This window comes from Oncorhynchus kisutch, linkage group LG2 (genome assembly GCF_002021735.2).
Source record: "Oncorhynchus kisutch isolate 150728-3 linkage group LG2, Okis_V2, whole genome shotgun sequence".
Classification (NCBI taxonomy): domain Eukaryota; kingdom Metazoa; phylum Chordata; class Actinopteri; order Salmoniformes; family Salmonidae; genus Oncorhynchus; species Oncorhynchus kisutch.
In genome coordinates this window covers 43,288,552-43,310,808 of record NC_034175.2, presented here as the reverse complement: position 1 = coordinate 43,310,808, position 22,257 = coordinate 43,288,552, and the positions used below count along the sequence as shown (strand labels likewise).

Sequence of the window (22,257 nt, the reverse complement as noted above, 5' to 3'; positions counted from 1 at the left end):
CGACATTCGACGAGCAGGTGTCCACATACTTTTGGTCATGTAGTGTATAATGTTTTATTGAAACCATCGTACAGATCGCATTTACACTTCTCCAGAAGTTGCATTGCATGTGTGCCACGGACGTTCTCACCATAAAACCAGTACAGTGAATCATTCTAATAAGTTTGTTTTTAATACAATTAAACGAAAAACAAACAGTTGGGGAATGTCAGCGCACTGTTAAAAAGGGAATGTCAACTCGCTGTTTTGCTCCTCTCAAGCATTATCTTTTAATAAAGCTTTGCTGATTAAGATTTATCTCCAAGCGGTCTCGTGAGCCAAACACTTTATGTATGGTCTTGACTAGCCTACTTGATTAAATTGGCAAGGACAAAAAGAAAACAGCCTTCATTGAGAGGAGGGGGGGGCTATGCGTGGTGTTTAATCAAATACATCGAAATGGGGAAAAAACATAACTGTTTTATGTTTCTAAATATGAAGTATCCAGGCACCAAAAGCACATCTTGTCCCATGTGCAGATGGGCTGTGTTTGTCACGGCTGGATAAGCTGCATTTCCGCTGTCAAAATTCATGCCATAACCAACTGTGTTACTGCTAAAACCAGCTTTTGGTTGGTCTTTTTAAGGACACACCTCCAATATTTCCACCCCTCCCATCTGAGAGCAAGCGAGCTGATGTAGACAGGTAAATTGCTGAATCTGGCGTTAGAGCTAAAAAAAATGCCAATGTGCCAGTTTTTACATGATGAAATTGCAAACTTAACGTAAGTTTAACACTAGCTCTGCTCTAACGCCAGCCAAATATAGAGCCTAAAGAGTGACATGGTCTCAACTTGGATAAAATAATAGCCCTTAAAAGGGTTTAAAGGATCCTTCGGGATACTTCTCCAGAGACAGATGAACTCATGGACAGCATTTTTAGGTCTCTGCATCCATTACAAAGAAAGTTAATTTCGAGAGCCAATGCTCAACTTCCTTCAAAATGCACACAAAGACAAAAAATTGTATCCACGAGTTCATCTGACTCTGGGGAAGTAGATAAAGGGCTTCATTTACAAAATCCTGAAGTATCCCTAAGGGAGAGAGAGCCCACCTTGTTGCGTCCTGAGCTGAGCTGGGGTGGCAGTGACCTTGAAGCAGCAGTGACTCTCGCCCTGGAAGTGGCCAGATTACCTATTCAAACCAACACAGCAAAGCAACAAGTCAATACAATCCCACATACTTTATGAACACCTGCTCTTTCTATGACATAGACTGACCAGGTGAATCCAGGTGAAAACTATGATCCCAAATCAGTGTAGATGAAGGGGAGGAGACAGGTTAAAGAAGGATTTTTAAGACAATTGAGACATGGATTGTGTATGTGTGCCATTCAGAGGGTGAATGGGCAAGACAAAAGATTTAGGTGCCTTTGAACGGGGTATGGTGCTGTAGGTGCCTGGCGTACCAGTTTGTGTCAAGAACTGGGTTTTTCACACTCACCAGTTTCCCATTTGTATCAAGAATGTTCCACCAACACACCATAGGACATCGGGCCAACTTGACACAACTGTGGGAAGCATTGGAGTCAACATGGGCCAGCATCCCTGAGGAACGCTTTCGACACCTTGTAGAGTCCATGCCCAGCAAATCAAGTTAACTGCTGCTTTCAACAAGCATGTCTCTTGACAGCAGGCCAGTTCCATTGTGGACCAGTGTGTTGGGTAACCCTTTAGGTAGACAGAAAGGGCAGTTTAGGACCTCACCAGTCTGAGCTGGATCTCACTGCAGTGCTACAGTCACTCCCGGACAGACGAGAGGATATGACCCGAGCATATGCAAGACAGTCTGAAACATTTCAAAGTTTCTGCACAAGATGTCCAAATGTTTTCTCTGGCTATATCTTCAGAGGCTAAACTGTGATTAATAGCAGTGAAAGAAGCCTTTGAAGCAGGATTGGTGACATCAAAGTCCTAATCCATGGGTGGCAGGATTTTTATAATGAGTGGGAAGTATCTTAACACATTTCAAAGGGTTTACTCCATGAATAAACAATAGCTGCACAGATGTGCCACACACACCTTTGAAAAATACGGCTCCAGAAACAGGAGGCAGTATTAACCAGGCTGCAGTGTACACTCCGAAGAAAACCTTTGTTTTCGATGAAGCTAAAGCTGAATTGACAGACAAACAATCGTCCTCGATTTCAGATAGACCCGTACATCAATAGACAAAGATGAGGTCATTCCTTTCACTATAATATAACACTTTAGGTAAATTCTCAAGGGTTAATGACTGAGAATGATCAACCTAAAACAACTATGGTGTTAGATCACAATTCTGTTGTTCCAAAAGACGAACAGTCAGTTTATATTCTACAGTATGACTCATACAGTTTTGCATCTCTGGAGAGATCGAAATCCATTTTTGATGGGTTAATTAAAAGTCAGATCACGTCTAACTTTAGAACACGAATGTCCTGCTCTCGCCAAAGTCTTTGTTTCAGGCCAAATGAATGTTTTGTCACATCACACTCACACAGCTGTAGTCAGGACAGTCCACAACATTTGATGTCAAAAAGCATATATAGTAATTACATCAATGGTAATAACAATGACATTGTGTTCAGGGTATGACAGTCAAACACTTTACTATTCATATGTCTGTAAGATCCAGCAACAATATTCACGATATGGTATTTAGGAACTCTCCCTTGTCTAATTCAAATTATAAACGGGGTAGTTTGGGTACTGGATGCTGATTGGCTGAAAAAGCATTTCAGCCCTGTGTATACCAGACAATATACCATGGGTATTATGCAAAAATACTTGTTTAATGTTCTATTTATGTTGGTAACTAGTTTATAATAGCAATAAGGTACCTCTGGGCTTAGTTGTCTATAGCTAATATACCACAGCTAAGGGCTGTATTCAGGCACTTTGCTTCACGTCGTGTCTAAGAACAGCCCTTAGTGGTGGTATATTGGCCATTATAAACTGGGTGGTTTGCGCCCTGAATGCTGATTGGCTGACAGCCATGGTATATCAGACTGTATACCACGGGTATGACAAAACATGTATTTTTACTGCTCTAATTGCGTTGGTAACCAGTTTATAATAGCACTGCGATGACTCTGCAATGCGTCGTGCCTAAGAATAGCCCTTAGCCATGGTATATTGGCCATATTACCACAACCCCTCGTGCCTTATTGCTTAAATATACCACAACCCCTCGGGCCTTATTGCTCAAAGGCAAAAAAAGCCCTTTATCTACTTCCCCAAAGTGGATACCATTTATGTATCTGTGTCCAGTTTGAAGGAAGTTAGAGATAGCATTGGCTCACAAAACTAACTAGCTTAGCACAAAGACTAGAAGTCTTCAGGTACAGCATGCTAGCTAGGGAAGTAGATAATGGGTCTAAATGCCAAAATTCTGAACTATCCCTTTAAGTCTACCTCTACCTTATTACTTAATGCTACAATATGTAACATTTGGGGCGACATGACCAAATTCACATAGAAAGGCGAGTTATAGATCTTTAAATCTCATTGAAAGCAAGTCTAACAAGTGGTAGGTAGATCTGTTCTATGTGCACTATTAAGTTTAGTTTTGGAATATTTTACTTTTGGTTTTGTACACCAGCTTCAAACAGCTGAAAATACAATATTATTGGTTATGGAAAATATATTTTACAGCGGTTTAGATGGTACAATGATTCTCTACACAATGTCTGCTTGTTTTGTCACATAAACTGAATTTAGGCTAACTATTAAAGTTTTAGCAACCAGGAAATGGCAGAGCGATTTCTGCAAAGTGCACCTTTAAGTCTACATTTGGACATTTCTAAAATAATATTAGTTTGATCAAACAAAAATAAAATAAAAATTGCACAGAATTGAAGAAATTATTCAATCATGTAAACAACCTAATCACTGTAAACAACCTAAAATAGGGCTAGGAAAAGAAATGTCAGGAATCATCATCTTATGTCTGATGAAAACAAACATCTTACAGGCCAAAACACACAAAGACAGATCTCTCAGAATGGTGCCCACAGACAAATGGTGTCAGGTAGCCTAGTGCTCAAGCAGGGACGCGCTGCAATTAGCCAAAAGTAAAGCTGGATGGATTAATTGGAGTCGGTCCTGTGCAAATGAAGAGCCCTCTCTCCTCTCCCCATTAGTGCTGCTGGGCCAGATCATCTGAGCACATTTGTCATGATGAATTAGTGGCTGAGTGTCGAACGGGCCCGTGGAGTGTCACGGTGCTTTCACGCCTCTCACTTGCATGACACCATCAAGGGGAGATGAAGGGGCTGTGTTATGATGAGGGAAGCTATGACAGTTGTACCTAAGCCTCAAAACAGACACTCTTCTACTGCTTTCTACATATATTCCTAGGCGGCTCTTATTAATTCATTATTTTGTGGTTCCTTATCGACTTATGACTACATGATTAGTGCATGGGTTAACTGTCTCTCCGCTCAAAGATTTCTTGAAACATGTTAACACCGGAGATGTCCAGCATAAAAAAAAACATCCTTATATCATAAAACTGTAATGAAGTCAATGGCCGATTGAGAAACAGCGCGTTTCTGTCCGTTGGTAATTCTAGCATAGTATTCATACTGAGCACATACGGAGTGGGAAGGAGTCACTGCTGCACTTTAAAGGCAGTGGAATGTGGTTTTACGTCTAGCATGTAAGCTTATGCCTTTTAATGTGCATGGGCCATCAGCAAAAACATTTTTTTCAATCGCTTAGGTAATTCACCTCTCTGACTAAGCCTGCACCTTTTCTTTTTGAAAACCAGATAACATCCTCTTACTAAAAACCCACCGTGCCTATTCTCAATGTTCGGAGTCATCATCACAACTGTACAAAACTTTATATATTCGCAAAGGGGTTAATCACTAGAGGCTGTAGGGGTGTTGTGAGAACAGAGGAGGAAGTAAGGGGGTCCATCGCCCAACAGGTCATCCTGTCTTAGGGAGCAGGAGGTGGTGGAGGATCACACTGATCGCTTCTGCTTCATGCGTGTTGCTCTTGGCATGGGCTGCCGCCACAGATACAGAGTGAGAGAAGGAGAAAAGAGAAAAAGCCATCCCTGGCATCTGTGCGTACACTTTGAAAATTAAGCCCAGCAAGAATCCTATAGAAAAAAAAGCTCAAGCTGGCAGTTGTATTGGGTTTCTATTGACAAGAATAGTCAATGTGCCTGGGATTAAAAAGCAATCCCACGTTCAATATGACACCTCCCTACATTCTTTTATGAGTGCCAGTGCGCGCCTTGTAGTTCAGAAGCTATGGATCGAGCTGTCGACACAGGGGACAATCAAAGTTGTAAGAGAGCAGCCTCTTAGAGCTGAGTTTGCAGAAGCTCCGTGGATATATCTCCCTTCTCTCCCGCTCTCTTTTTTGAATAAATGTGATCTGGAAACTCAACTCAGCAACCAAGCAAATGAGATTATGGCAGCCATACCACCCCCACATAACCAGCAACCTTTACGCCCAGAGTTAGTTGATTTCAATGCAGAAAAGGGTCATCAGAATCTGACTGCTGACTAAAAACATTCCTGTGATTAGAGAAAATATTTTTTAAAGTTTAACTTAAAAAGGAAAATTACACCCAAAAACTATATTTTGGGTGGATATGTCCGCAATCAAGTTGAGACACAGTATATACAGTGCATTCGGGAAGTATTCAGACTGATTGACTTTTCCACATTTTGTTACGTTACAGCCTTATTGTAAAATTGATAAAATTGTTTTGTTTCCTTATCAATCTACACACAATACCCCATAATGACAAAGCAAAAACAGGTTTGTATAAATGCTTGCTAATTGATTAAAATAAAAAAACGGAAATATTACTTTTACTTAAGTACTTAGACTCTTTACTCAGTATTCTGTTGAAGCACCTTTGGCAGCGATTACTGCCATGAGTCTTCTTAGGTTTGACGCAACAAGCTTGGTACATCAGTACTTGTGGAGTTTCTCCTATTTTTCTCTGCAGATCCTCTCATGCTATTTCTGGTTGGAAGGGGTGCGTCGCTGCACAGCTATTTTCAGGTCTCTCCTAAGATGTTTGATCGGGTTTAAGTCCAGTCTCTGGCTGGGCCACTCAAGGACATTCAGAGACTTGTCCCAGAGCCAATCTGGCTTTGTCTTAGCTGTGTGCTTAGGGTCGTTGTCCTGTTGGAAGGTAAAATCTTCGCCCCAGTCTGAGGTCCTGAGCGCTCTGGAATAGGTTTTGATCAAGGAGCTCTCCGTACTTTGCTCCGTTCACCTTTCCGTCTATCCTGACTAGTCCACCAGTCCCTGCCGCTGAACAACATCCCCACAGCATGATGCTGTCACCACCATGCTTCATTATAGGGATGGTGCCAGGTTTCCTCCAAACATGATGCTGGGCATTCAGGCCAAAGAGTTCAATCTTGGCTTCATCAGACCAGAGAATCTTGCTTCCCATAGTCTGAGAATCCTTTAGGAGCCTTTTGGCAAACTCCAAGTGGGCTGTCATGTGCCTTTTACTGAGGAGTGGCTTCCGTCTGGCCACTCTACCATAAAGGCCTGATTGGTGGAGTGCTGCAGAGATGGTTGTCCTTTTGGAAGGTTCTCCCATCTCCACAGAGTACCTCTGGAGCTCTGTCAGAGTGACCATCAGGTTCTTGGTTACCTCCCTGACCAAGGCCCTTCTCCCCCAATTGCTCAGTTTGGCCAGGCGGCCAGTTCTAGGAAGAGTCTTGGTGGTTCCAAACTTCTTCCATTCAAGAATTATGGAGGCCACTGTGTTCTTGGGGACCTTCTCAAGATCTGTGCAGTGACACAATCTTGTCTCAGAGCTCTACGGATAATTACTTTGACCTCATGGCTTGGTTTTTGCTCTGACATCAACTGTGGGACGTTATATAGACAGGTGTGTGCCTTTCCAAATCATGTCCAAAAAATGTAATTTACCACAGGTGGACTCCAATCAAGTTGTAGAAACATTTCAAGGATGATCAATGGAAACAGGATGCACCTGAGCTCAATTTCGAGTCTCACGTATACTTACGTAAATAAGGTATCTATTTTTATTTTTAAATAAATTAGAAAAAGTTTCTAAAAACCTGTTTTCGCTTTGTCATTATGGGGTATTGTGCATAGATTGATGATGACTTTTAAAAAATGTAATCCATTGTAGAATAAGGCTGTAACTTAACAAAATGTGGAAAAAGTCAAGAGGTCTGAATACTACCAGCTATCTAAAATTGGCCCTTTCCTAAATTAGCCACGGGTGGAGATTTGGACTTGTGGTTTTACTTAATTCTCCGTTCTGGTCAATGATTATTAGGGCGATTCTGATCCAACAATAAATTCATACATTGTGCCCCTGGCCTGAGAGGATGGAAGTTTAATATGTAACTAGTTACTAGTTACATAACTAGTTACTAGTCAAATGTTAACTAGCTAACGTTGCCCATGAATGGAAGTTAGGCTAGAGAGCCAACATTTTTGCCAGGTGATAGACCGTTTCAAATCAAATCACATTTTATTTGTCACATGCGCCGACTACCAAGTTGTAGACCTTACAGTGAAATTCTTACTTACAAGCCCTTAACCAACAATATTTTAAACATTAAAAAAAAGTGTAAAGTAAAAAATAGATAAGTAAAAAACTGAAAGTAAAAATTAAACAGCAGCAGTAAAATAACAAGCAAGGCTATATGCAGGAGGTACCGGTACAGAGTCAATGAAGTAATATGTAAATGTATGTAGAGTTATTAAAGTGACTATACATAGATTATAAACAAAGCGTAGCAGCAGCATAAAAGCGGGGTCTGAGTAGCCCTTTGATTAGCTGTTCAGGAGTCTTATGGCTTGGGGGTAGAAGCTGTTAAGAATCCTTTTGGACCTCGACTTGGCACTTCGGTACCACTTGCCGTGCGGTAGCAGAGAGAACAGTCTATGACTAGGGTGACTGGAGTCTTTGACAATTTTTAGTGCCCTCCTCTGCCTGAAATAGAGGTCGTGGATGGCAGGAAGCTTGGCCCCAGTGATGTACTGGACCATACACACTACCTTCTGTACTGCCTTGCGGTCGGAGGCTGAGCAGTTGCCATACCAGGCAGTGATGCAACCAGTTGATGCTCTCGATGTTGCAGTTGTAGAAATCTTTGAGTATCTGAGGACCCATGCCAAAACTTTTCAGTCTCCTGAGGGGGAATAAGCTTTGTCGTGCCCTTTTCACGACTGTTTTAGTGTGTTTGGACCATTATAGTTTGTTGGTGATGTGGACACCAAGGAACTTGAAGCTCTCAACCTGTTCTACTACAGCCCCGTCGATGAGAATGGGGGAGTGCTTGGTCCTCCATTTCATGTAGTCCACAATCATCTCCTTTGTCTTGATCACGTTGTTGTCCTGGCACCACTTGACCAGGTCTCTGACCTCCCCCCTATAGGATGTCTCATCATTGTCAGTGATCAGGCCTACCACTGTTGTGTCATCGGCAAACTTGATAATGGTATTGGAGTCGTGCTTGGCCATGCAGTCATGAGTAAACAGGGCGTACAGGAGGGGACTGAGCACGCACCCCTGAGGGGCCCCCGTGTTGAGGATCAGCGTGACAGATGTGTTGTTCCCTACCCTTACCATCTGGGGGTGGCCTGTCAGGAAATCCAGGATCCAGTTGCAGAGGGAGGTGTTTAGTCTAGGGTCCTTAGCTTAGTGATGAGCTTTCAGGGCATTATGGTGTTGAATGCTGAGCTGTAGTCAATGAATAGCATTCTCACATAGGTATTCCTTTTGTCCAGGTGGGACAAGGGCAGTGTTGAGTGGAATAGAGATTGCTGTGAATCTGTTGGGGAGGTATGCAAATTGCAGTGGGTCTAGGGTTTCTGGGATGATGGTGTTGATGTCAGCCATGACCATTCTTTCAAAGCACTTCATGGCTACAGACGTGAGTGCTACGGTTCGGTAGTCATTTAGGCAGGTTACCTTAGTGTTCTTGTGCACAGGGACTATGGTGGTATGCTTGAAACATGTGAGTATTACAGACTCGGTCAGGGACAGGTTGAAAATGTCAGTGAACACACTTGCCAGTTGGTCAGCGCATGCTCAGAGTACACGTCCTGGTAATCCTTCTGGCCCTGCGGCCTTGTGAATGTTGACCTGTTTAAAGGTCTTATTCACATGTGATAAGGAGAGCGTGATCACACAGTCGTCCGGAACAGCTGGTGCTCTCATGCATGGTTCAGTGTTACTTGCCTCGAAGCAAGCATAGAAGAATTTAGCTCGTTGGGTAGGTTCGTGTCACTAGGCAGCTCGTGGGTGTGCTTGTAGTCTGTAATAGTTTGCAAGCCCTGCCACATCCGACGAGCGTCAGAGCCTGTGTAGTATGATTGATTCAATCGTAGTCCTGTATTGATGCTTTGCCTGTTTGATGGTTCGTCGGAGGGCATAGTGGGATTTCTTATAAGCTTCCAGGTTAGAGTCCCACTCCTTGAACGTGGCAGCTCCACTCTTTAGCTCAGTGTGGATGTTGCCTGTAATCCATGGCTTCTGGTTGGGGTATGTACAGCTCATTCACTGCGTTCTTCGTGCCAGCATCAGTCTACGGTGGTATATAGACAACTATGAAAAATATAGATGCACGGTGGGGACAACGTCAACGATGCACTTCTTGATGAAGCCAGTAACTGATGTGGTGTACTCCTCAATGCCATCGGAAGAATCCCGGAACATATTCCAGTCTGTGCTAGCAAAACAGTCCTGTAGCTTAGCATCTGCTTCATCTGACCACTTTCTTATTGACCTAGTCACTGGTGCTTCCTACTTTTGTTTTTGCTTGTAACCAGGGATCAGGAGGATAGAATTATGGTCAGATTTGCCAAATGGAGGGCGAGGGAAAGCTTTGTACGCATCTCTGTGTGTGGTGTAAAGGTGGTCTAGAGTTTTTTCCCCCTTTGGTTGCACATTTAACATGCTGATAGAAATTAAGTAAAACTGATTTGAGTTTCCCTGCATTAAAGTCCCCGACCACTATGAGCGCCACCTCTGGATGAGCGTTTTCCTGTATTCTTATGACCGTACACAGCTCATTGAGTGCGGTCTTAATGTCAGCATCGGTCCGCGGTGGTATATAGACAGCTACGAAAAATATACATGTAAACTCTCCTGGTAAATAGTGTGATCTACTGCTTATCATGAGATACTCTACCTCAGGCGAACAAAACCTAGAGACTAGCTATTGTTTACAAATATGCATAGGCCGCCACCCCTTGTCTTGCCAGAGGCCGCTGTTTTATCTTGCAGAAAAAGCTTAAAACCCGCCAGCTGTATGTTAATCATGTCGTCGTTCCGCCACGGCTCTGGGAAATATAAGATATTACCGTTTTTAAATGTCCAGTTGGTAGGATATACGTGCTTGTAGTTCATCTATTTTATCATCGATTGATTGCACGTTTGCTAACAGGACCGATGGAAACGGTAGAGTACCCTCTCGGCAACAGATCGTTACAGGGCACTCGGACCGTCGTCCACAATACCTTCGTCTTTTCCTCCTGCGAATGACGGGGATGAGGGCCTTGTCGGGTGTCGGGGTGAGTAATTGCTGCCCTGACATCAAGAAGCTCAGTCATTTTCGGTCATAAGAAACATTATGTACAAAATAAGTTACAAATAACGTGAAAAAATATACACAATAGCACAATTGGTTACGGGATCGTAAAACGGCGGCCATCTCTTTCGGCGCCATTACATTCGTCAACATGAAAGAGAGGAGGATGGTGTTTCTCTACAAGTAGGGTGAGTCAACATGTTTTTCTACTTGCATGAACGCGCACACACATACACACACAAGGATGCACGCACACAGAAATCAGAACCATGGACAGCCACATCATATTTAGCTTATGTTGATTGAACTGAATTGTTCTTGGTATCGTTTAATTGTCACTGTGTTAGACTAAGCAGAGGTGATTTGATAATGTAGACCTGTTGAAGTTGAAATGGTGCAGGAATAGTGGAGGCAGCTCCTGTTTTCTTTGCGACTTACGGTAAATCTCTATGGTTCTAAATCAATAGTTGTTTAGTGGTCCGAAAATGTCAGAAACATTATCTGGCTTGACTATGCTGTAGATCATGTAACTGTTACTGTACATGCACTATGTTTTGTGGACTTCAATGGACAGAGGTTGCTATCCGGTTTTGTGATGAAACAAAGGTGTGGTTGAATTTATTCTGCCACTGTGTCTTCTTATTGCCTCTGCCTTTAGGCCTATATATCACGGCAGCAAGGCATATGAAGGGGGGGGGGGGGGCTTGGCTTCCCCAGTGATTTACCCACGCACCGCTACTGCATCCTATTCAGTGAATTTACATTTTTATTTAAATGGTGAAACATTAAAAAAAGACAACTTTCTTTAGATAAAACTATACTAAATATATATTCACATTAACAAATAACTAATTGTCCCCAGTCCACCTGGCCGTGCTGCTGCTCCAGTTTCAACTGTTCTGCCTTATTATTATTGGAACATGCTGGTCATTTATGAACATTTGAACATCTTGGCCATGTTCTGTTATAATCTCCACCCGGCACAGCCAGAAGAGGACTGGCCACCCCACATAGCCTGGTTCCTCTCTAGGTTTCTTCCTAGGTTTTGGCCTTTCCAGGGAGTTTTTCCTAGCTACCGTGCTTCTTCACCTGCATTGCTTGCTGTTTGGGGTTTTAGGCTGGGTTTCTGTACAGCACTTTGAGATATCAGCTGATGTACGAAGGGCTATATAAATTGATTTGATTTGATTTGATTAAAACACACTGTTTTGCAATGAAGGTCCACATTAGCCTCAACAGCACTCTTTGGGGTAGCACTATGGTGTAGCCGGAGGACAGCTATTTTCCGTCCTCCTCTGGGTACATTGAATTCAATTCAAAACCTAGGAGGTTCATGGTTTTCACACCGTTCCATAGAATCCCACAGTAATTATGACGACTTCCGGAGGACGTCCTTCAACCTACAGAGCTCTTGCAGCATGAACTGACATGTTGTCCACCCAATCAAAGGGAATGTATCTAGTACTGAAAGCATAAGCTACAGCTAGCTAGAGAGAGAGAGCTATATTTCATTGTAATTTTTTCACTTTCACTTACCTAGCTAGCTAATGCAGCTGGCTAATTTAGCTTACTCAAACGCTTGGCTCAAACAGAGAGGAACGCTATTTATGTTAGCTAGCTGGCTAAGGAGATCCAACACTTGAACTTGTCCTAGTCAAGGTTAAGCTTTCGGTTTTATTAATGTTTTGCCACAGAGGCCTGCCATTGTAACTGCTAAACTGTTTGCTGTACTGTGTGATTGTAGCGGGTTTACTAACTCGTTAGTTCTAGTAGCTATGTTGACTATGATGTTAGCTAATATGGTGACAGCAATGTAGGTTGTTTGTAGCGGTTAGCGGTTATGATATGAAGGTTTGGCTTGGAAAGTTTTTTTTACCTGGTCACAGATAGCTGTTGTGTTGTGCACAAGTCTACAACCGAAGGGAATAGGTAAGAGGAGGAGAGCGCGTAGATGCTAGAAGGAATTATACAATGAGGGATGCTATGAAAGTGAACTGTGTGTGCGGGGGATTTGGAGTATATTCATTCCGCTGATTCTGTAGAAAAACATTTCTTAAACAGAAGCAAACGGATTGAAACTGGGATAAATCTATCTGAACTTGTCCAATAGAAACTCTCGTTTCCAACTGTTTGGACTAATGATTTCACCCTAGATCAGCTAGATGCAGGCAAGAGTGTGCAAGGCTGTATTGAATGAGTCACTGTCTGTCACCTTGATTACTCCAATTTGTCTCTCGACCTGTGATAAGTGATAAACATTCATTCGTAGGCTAGGTTGTAATAACCTCATGATAGGGAAAATTCAGAGTATCATATAGTAGGGGCGGCAGGGTAGCCTAGTGGTTAGAGCGTTGGACTAGTAACCGGAAGGTTGCGAGTTCAAACCCCCGAGCTGACAAGATACAAATCTGTCGTTCTGCCCCTGAACAGGCAGTTAACCCACTGTTCCTAGGCCGTCATTGAATTTGTTCTTAACTGACTTGCCTGGTTAAATAAAGGTTAAAAAAATAATTAAAAAAAATAGTAGCCTAAACCTATTGATGTTACATTGAGCTGGGTGAATGGAATATGAATGACAGTCATCCAATATGCTGTAATAGAAATAAGGCCATGTTTATAAAAAATAAAAAACATCCTCCCTAATCTTAAACGGTACAGACCGCCACTGACTCTGATGATAGAGATACATGTGGAATAATCTCAAATGTGTAGTCCTGACAATGCTCTTCAAGAAGTGATGATATTAAAACCAAATAGTTATACATTTATTTATTTAACAACCCTTTGAAAACGGCACGTAGTCGTCAGTGGCTTTAGCAGAGCTGGAGGTCTCCTTTCCCCCCAGCAGCCAAATCGAACACTGCACCGTATTGACGTTTTATTGATAACGACAGAAAGTATCCCCATAAATGTAACCCAGTGGGATGAAAGCCAGACTACTAGCAGAGAACAAAGAGCACAATGTGTCATCATGCTGCACGGCTGAAGGAACATGTCAGATCTTCACAAGAGAAACTCTTAACACGGAGAGAGGAACATTGTACTGTCTTGGAGTTGTGAAAATGTTGAACCAATATGTAGCTTTCATTTCGTACATTTCAAACATCACAGTGGAATTAAGTGCAGTAAATTTGAGCCATTACATTACTGTTGATGTACAGTATGCACAACATTGGAACATACAGACTTGTCTGGTACATGAATAAAAATCATTTGCAATAAATTAAAATCAGTCTCTGTGATCACTTTCTTCTAGGAAATTTGAAATGTAAGCTTGTGTGTATACAATGAAAGTTACATAGGCCTACATACAGATGATAATTTTCTCTGCAGTAAATTAAGGTTGCCACTAAAAAGAGTTGACTACAATGAGACATGGCTAACATCACAGAAATATAGATAAATATACATTATGTTAATAGTGTTTTAGTATCCGTGCCCATCTATACACTAGAGACTACTCTCCCATCCAATAAAAATATGCAAGTTAGGCAATTATAAATTACACACCACTTTACTTGTCACATTTTCACCAATAAGCCAAGGATACCTACCTAATAATTCAAAACGCACACAGATGATCCTGACCCCAGTCATGTTCATATTACTGGGTTATTACTGTACATACAACATGGTTTATGTATGTACATACTAAAAGACCTGTGAAATACACAGCATATTAATATGGTGTGAGAAAGCAGAAATATAGTGACTTCTGAGGTACAGTAGATGAATATGAAGAACCATGCACCATAGGAATAGAATTATACCACTATGCCCTGCAGTCTGGTCTGGCAGAGTGAGGGCTGTCATAAGGTGCCATGGTTGTGTGCACTGTGCTCTGCTGACGCTAACCCTAAGGATACATACAAATCCTCTGACCGCAGGCCTCCCAGGCCTCACCGGACCATACACAGCTCAGCCATTTCAAGCACTCTGATCTGAGGGATCTGGGAAAGACCTTGGCTTAGAGGAATTTGTCCATGCAAATACATCCCATTTCCTCTGGCAAAACCCCACCACATGCCCAAACCTCAAGGACCCTGCCTGATGAGATTATTCTAGGCACAAGTGGTCCAACTATTCTGGCAAGGAAAGCTTTTCACTTTTTGGTTCCGCACGACTCTCAAGAAACTCTGCGTGTAATCACATCTTACTTATCAATATGCAACATTTCAATTTATTTCAACATTTCTAGACCAGTCCCATTCCCAATTAGTAATATTTACTGTCATTTCCCAGGCAGTAAAGTGTTCACAGTATCTTCAATCATTTTGTATCCGATATATCATTTGATAACAGTAAGGGTCACTTTCTTTGGTTATCTTCCCTCTGAATTATAATTTGATATTCACATTTGATAAGACAGATAAAATATAGTCAAGTAATCTCTATGCCTGTATGTGTGGTGCCTCGTTCCAGACCCATCAATGTCCTTTAATCTCAAAAGTTAACATGAGGATCAACGAGGCTGACACCTAGTGGTCATAAAAAAGAGCCATCCGGTTGGTACAGTATTCACAAATTGACAGCATAGAACTAAACCACCCGGGTTAAATAGATTTTCATCTGATCCCACAGATAGCAGTAATTTCACAGATAACACTGACTCTATAATATGAACTAAAATGCAAATTAAATTCCACCAGATTTTACCCTGAAGAATCAAATTATCATCTTCCTCTGCTATTTTTCACTTAAAAGGGAACTCAAGCTTTTCCCACATGATAAGCAGAAGTAGATTGTCTCATAGCTGTTATCTTACGTGATCATCTCTACCCTCACGAAGTGTCAAGAAGACGGGACCTTTTTATCAGAGGGATGGTGAAGATTGAGTGAGGGCACCCTGTAGACATTTTTTTAAAGAGATGACTTACGGAGGAAGATTCCATAACTGATGTACTAGACACCAATAACTCCCGGGTGGCGCAGCGGTCTAAGGCACTGCATCTCAGTGCAAGAGGCGTCACTACAGTCCCTGGTTCGAGGGTGTTTTACATCCGGCTGTGCTTGGGAGTCCCAAAGGGCGGCGCACAATTGGCCCAGCGTTGCCCGGGGAATTGTAAATAAGAATTTGTTCTTAACTAACTCGCCTAGTTAAATAAAGTTTCAATAAAAAATACTAATAAAATAACAAAAACAGACAACAACAACAGTGGCTAGATTACAACTATACAGCAATATAACACTTTTACTGCAGTCAATCATAAAAATCTCAACTTGATACCTATTACCTACTATGCACTTGACCTAAAGACATTGCTGTGAATATGTCCCTTGTATGTTGTGCTGTAGACAAGAAAGCCTTCGGATGAGCTGAACCAAATTAGAGGCTTTTAGGCCTAATTGACACTATGTCTGTACCCATGAATGGTGGACCACATCTCTGCTGTCACTCATTACTTTGGAGTACCAAAGCGCAGAGAATTCTCCCCCCGTTTTCATTCTACTGAATTAACTTTCAAATGGTAGTGTATTTTTCTGCAATCAAGTAAAGAGTAGGATGGCCGTGGGCTCACCTTTTGCACTACCTCCCATTATTAAAAACCTAGAGATAAAACACATGGATTTCTAATGGAGGCTAAACCAAGGTACACATCGTAAATTGGAGCTGCTCTTAATTCGACTATAACTGAAAGCAGTCATAATATGGCTTAATTTAAGAAAAGTATGAAGTGCTGCATCTGGTAATTGAACACATCCATTAGCATTCCGGCTCAGCCAAGTGACCACGGGCACCAGCCACGGCTAATGACGAAGATATTACCACCTTCAGTTAACTGCACGGAAAAGACTGGAAAGAAGAGTTGCTTTTATGCTCTTCTAAATACCGTTTCTTCCTCTCCTGGGTATTTGGAAACCTTATCACAAAAATATCCCTCTGCTGCACAATCTGTAGATAGCAGCAAGCAGCAGGAAACCAAACGGGACAGCTTAGTGAAAATAAAAACAGAGCCCTCCATGGAGAGCTGAGCCTCTCAGGAGATAATGGAGACTGGAGATTTATTCACACACAGTATCGGATCGCAGAGAGAGAGAGAGAGGGGATTTGAGTGGAGGACCAGGACGCTGTCGCGTCCGGAGAGTCTTTATTTTTATTTTTTTACCTGAATGTTTATGGAGACATGAACCCTAGGAACAAACACACACTCACACGACACCGCCATCGGCTCCCCAATAACTTTCTACCACAGTGTTAACAGAGTGAAGATGACTTAGTTGTTTGTACAAAAAAAGGGAAGTTTCCAAGTTCCTGTTGGGAATATGGGGCAGTAGTGTAATAACAGTCCAAAGAAGTAAACTGCTGATGATAATGAATTCTACAACACTTTTATCACAAGTCTTTGACACCTACCTGTTTTTGTCAATGGACTTGAAAACAGCTGCTGCAGAAGTTTGTTCTCTGATGTTCTCAGAACCACAACAATGTCTGCAGGGAGTGTGTCTCGGTTCTTCTCAAGAAACCCGTTCACATTGTACAACACCTGTGTGACAGACAGCACAGGGACAGTCAACTCAAACCACACCTGACAAAAGACGACCTAACCAACTGTATCAGTGGGCAAACAGCAACGAAACATACTGATCCATACATACTGCGGTGATCCATACATACTGCGGTGATCTATACCTTGCCAGCATAATGCTGTATTCCAAAGCAGAGCTCAAAACGTTTTGGTCTCCAGAAGTACTTGTAGCGGAGATTGTCCTCAAATTTATCTGAAGAGAAAACATATTTTGTGGATAATATAAAAAATATATGTAAACTGCTTGATCCAACATAGATACTTGCAGAGCCTTCTATGTAAGGCTTCTTTCTAAGACTGGTTGTTTTAGCACACATGGACTTGAATCGGTCTGCTTGTGAGGCCATGTGTATATATAGTCTCACAAGGGCTATATACAGTTGAAGTCGGAAGTTTACATACACCTTAGCCAAATACATTTAAACTCCGTTTTTCACAATTCCTGACATTTAATCATAGTAAAAATTACCTGTCTTAGGTCAGTTAGGATCACACCTTTATTTTAAGAATGTGAAATGTCAGAATAATAGTAGAGAAATTATTTATTTCAGCATTTCTTTCTTTCATCACAATCCCAGTGGGTCAGACGTGTACATACACTCAATTCGTTTTTGGTAGCATTGCCTTTAAATGGTTTAACTTGGGTCAAATGTTTCGGGTCGCCTTCTACAAGCTTCCCACAATATGTTGTGTGAATTTTAGCCCATTCCTCCTGACAGAGCTGGTGTAACTGAGTCACGATTGTAGGCCTCCTTGCTCTCACATGCTTTTTCAGTTCTGCCCACAAATTTTCTATAAGATTGAGGTCAGGGCTTTGTGATGGCCACTCCAATACCTTGACTTTGTTGTCCTTAAGCCACTTGGAAGTATGCTTGGGGTCACTGACCATTTGAAAGACCCATTTGCGACCAAGCTTTAACTTCCTGACTGATGAGATGTTGCTTCAATTTATCCACATAATTTTCCTTCCTCATGATGCCAGCTATTTTGTGACATGATGTGACATGACAACATGATGCTGCCACCCCCGTGCTTCACGGTTGGGATGGTGTTCTTCGGCTTGCAAGCCTCCCCCTTTTTCCTCCAACCATAACGATGGTCATTATGGCCAAAAACATATATTTTTGTTTCATCAGAGCAGAGGAAATTTCTCCAAAAAGTACGATCTTTGTCCCCATGTGCAGTTGCAAACCATAGTTTGGCTGCGTGGTGCCATGGTGTTTATACTTGCGTACTATTGTTTGTACAGATGAACGTGGTACCTTCAGGCGTTTGGAAATTGCTCCCAAGGATGAACCAGACTTGTCGAGGTCTACCATTTTTTTTCTGAGGTCTTGGCTGATTTCTTTTGATTTTCCTATGATGTCAAGCAAAGAGGCACTGAGTTTGAAGGTAGGCCTTGAAATACATCCACAGGTACACCTCCAATTGACTCAAATTATGTCAATTAGCCTATCAGAATTTTCCAAGCTGTTTAAAGGCACAGTCAACTTAGTGTATGTAAACTTCTGACCCACTGGAAATGTGATACAGTGAATTATAAGTGAAATAATCTGTCTGTAAACAATTATTGGAAAAATTACTTGTGTCATGCACAAAGTAGATGTCCTAACCGACTCGCCAAAACTATAGTTTGTTAACAAGAAATTTATGGAGTGGTTGAAAAACGAGTTTTAATGACTCCAACTTAAGTGTATGTCAACGTCCGACTTCAACTGTATATATACCCTGTAAACACACTCACGCTACATTGACACTCACATAAAACCTACACACAGTCACATACACTACATATGCACACACATAACAGACACACACATACTGACAAAACACACACATTTACACTCATAATTTGCTGCTGCTACTCTGTTCTTAATTTTACTCTTATTATTATTATTATTATCTCTCCTGATGGCTAGCCACTTTACCCTGCCTTCATGTACATATCTACCTCAAATACCTCTTTCTGCACATTGATCTGGTGCTGGTACTGTATTTAGATCCATTCTTGTATTCCTCATGTGTTACTATTTTTCTTTTTATGATTATTTTTTAACTCTGCATTTCTGGGAAGGGCTCATAAACAAGCATATCACAGTTAGACTACAGCCATTGAAAACAGTGTATGTGACAAATAAAAATGGATTTGATTTGTCTTACCCACTAGGGTCTGGTCGGTGGCCTGAGGGAAGCGGCTCTCCTCATCCAGCAGAGAGAGCAGGCCCATGGGCTTCTGGAGGAACATGTCCAGGATAGGACGGTTGTCCTCATACTCCACCAGGCTGGCATCCACCCCCTCGCTCTGGTACTCCATCTAATTAAAACACACAGAATTTAGAACATTGCACAGTTAATGATTTCACTAAATAACCCAATTAAACAATCTAGGCTAAATAGGACTTGTGCATGTTTTTTATTTAATTTAAATACAGTCCTTAAAGCAACAGCACCACTGTGATGCAGAGACACTCCAGTTATGATTTCTGAAGTCAGTCGCTGAAATTATACAGAACTGTTCTGAAATAACAGATAGAGCCACGTACTAATTCATAATTTAGTTCCATTTGCAAATAACCCAGAGTCATATCACATTATTGCATCTGCTTAATTTAGATCAAAAAGTTATTTAAAATATATATTTTACTAATAAAGTGGAACCAATGGATCTAAACCGTCCTCATGTTTAAATCATTAACTTGGAATAATCAGCTTCTGTGTACCACTGGATTGAAGCCATTTCCACATTATAAAAATCCCTTTTCCGCTAAGCACTAGCGCTACATCGAAAGCAACTAATTCTTCTACGTAACAAATCATGCAGGAAAGTTGCCTAGCTAAGAACCAGGAATTAAGTATGCCTAGTTAAGCCTTGGTAAAGTAAATATACAGGACAGTTTCAGAACACAGCCCCAATATAGTTCAGTTCTTCTCTATTCATTAGACTGAATAAAGTGATCACTTTATAAATACCAACTCTCTCTGATTCCCTTGAGAGGAATTGCTAAAGAGCCAACATTAAGACAAAAGGACACAAGAGCAAAAAGTGCTCTTGATTAATGTCTATACAGTGTTGTCAGTGAAAACGAAAAGCTCCCACACTCCAGGGTAAAAAGCTTAATTAAATCAATTAAAGATGCACTATGCAGAAATCGCTCTGCCATTTCCTGGTTGTTAAAATTCTAATTGCTCGCCTAATTTAAGTTTATGTGACAAAACAAGCAAGTATAGCGTAGAGAGAGTATCATTGTACCATCTAAACCGCTATTAAATATATTTTCCATATCCCAAAATATTGTATTTTCAGCTGTTTGAAGCTGGTGAACAAAACCGAAAGCAAAAGAAGCAAAAATGAAACTTAAGCATGAGAAGCATTCAAATAGCGCACATAGAACAGATCTACCGCGTCTAAGACTTGCTTTCAATGAGAATGACAGATTTATAACACAGATTTCTATGTGAATTTGCTCAGGTTGCCCAAAAAGTTATAATCTCTAGTATGTAAGGGTGAAAAACATTCATGTTAACATCATATAAACGGGCCTCCCGGGTGGCGCAGTTGTTAAGGGCCAGCTGCAGCGCCAGCTGTGCCACCAGAGACTCTGGGTTCGCACCCAAGCTCTGCACAATTGGCCTAGCGTCGTCCGGGTTAGGGAGGGGTTGGCAGGTAGGGATATACTTGTCTCATCGCGCACCAGCGACTCCTGTGGCGGGCCGGGCGCAGTGCGCGCTAACCAAGGTTGCCAGGTACATTGGTGCGGCTGGCTTCCGGGTTGGATGTGCGCTGTGTTAAGAAGCAGTGCGGCTTGGTTGGGTTGTGTATCGAGGGCGCATGACTTTCAACCTTCAGTCTCTCCCGAGCCCGTAAGGGAGTTGTAGTGATGAGACAAGATAGTAGCTACTAAACAATTAGATACCATGAAATTGGGGAGAAAACAGGGTCAAATTTAAATAAAATAAAAACATCATATAAACGCTATAAAGATGAACAAGCCGGCATGCTATATCGCGACATTAAATATACAAAATGATGCTCAACAAAAATGGTCAACGTGTACTACACACAACAAAAGGACATTTTCAGCTAAATCTAGTATACCTTCAATTTTCACTGTTAATGGACTTACTGGAGTTACAGAAACAATGAATCTAGATTCTCTAAAACATGAGCCACACCATCTGCAGGCTCACCTGTTCCAGGGCAAAAATGTGTTGGTTGAAGTAAAACTGAATCTGTTCATTTGCAATGTTGATGCAGAGTTGCTCAAAGGAGTTCTTCTTGAAGTTCTCAAATCCAAAGATGTCCAGTATTCCCACATTCATCCCACTTTCTGCCACACTTCAAAGGGGAAAACCGGGACAGACAAACAAAGTTAATCTTGTGTGGAACTGTGTGAACCACATTGACTTATGAAACATTAATGATGAAGCAAGTCCAACCCAAATACAGAATATTTTGATCTGAATGGTCAATTCTACTGTTACGGGGGAGTCCTAATGAACTTTTAAACAAAAGTGCTGAAAGTTCAGAGATCCTTGACTATGATCAGTTAATCATAAACTGTTAATTGCTGGGCAAGGGTTGTACAAACAGATTGATATTTAACTGTGATCGACACAATACTTAATTTAGGCCTACACTATATACAGAGCTTACAACACATACGCACAGAGTGATTTCACTTTTTATTGCTAAGATCGAGTGACATCATTTCCCATAATCCCTTTCATTAACAAGACATTCGAGGTCACCTTTTGTCTTGGTTAACAGGTTATTAATGGCAATAACAGAGTGTACAGATGACTGAAGTGGAAACAGACCCTGTGGGCCTTCTATACAGCTCAGAGAGAGAAGATGACTCCCTGACAGTCCACGCTCACATTTATGAGGGAATTCTTTTGGATCAATGAGCAAACCTTTACAGTCTCTCTGAAGTCTCTTTAATCATCAGAATATTATTTCCTCAGCACGTAACTCTGCATAAAACATTTACTCGACTTATTTTTCTCCCTTTCTTGTCTTGTGATGTCCATTGCTATTCTACTCCACGTGTTTGGTTCTCTACTCAGACGTAAAGGTCACTAGAGCTTGATAATATGCAGCAGCATCCACACACACGGTAGTGTGAAGCACAGTGCAACAACCAAAAGACAA

At 41.5% G+C, this 22,257-nt stretch overlaps 1 protein-coding gene across 3 annotated transcripts in view; it reads right to left on the bottom strand.

The window, feature by feature from the left end:
• myo3b (myosin IIIB) overlaps nucleotides 1-22,257 on the bottom strand; it is a 109,503-nt gene that overhangs the window by 51,052 nt on the left and 36,194 nt on the right. For all 3 annotated transcript variants that reach the window (XM_031794986.1, XM_031794993.1, XM_020455306.2), the window contains exons 20-24: nucleotides 21,294-21,441; nucleotides 19,266-19,419; nucleotides 17,210-17,298; nucleotides 16,934-17,063; nucleotides 1,093-1,172 (exon numbers count right to left, since the gene is read on the bottom strand). In XM_031794986.1, the coding sequence (XP_031650846.1) occupies nucleotides 1,093-1,172; nucleotides 16,934-17,063; nucleotides 17,210-17,298; nucleotides 19,266-19,419; nucleotides 21,294-21,441 (601 nt within the window). The remainder of the gene's footprint in view (nucleotides 1-1,092; nucleotides 1,173-16,933; nucleotides 17,064-17,209; nucleotides 17,299-19,265; nucleotides 19,420-21,293; nucleotides 21,442-22,257) is intronic.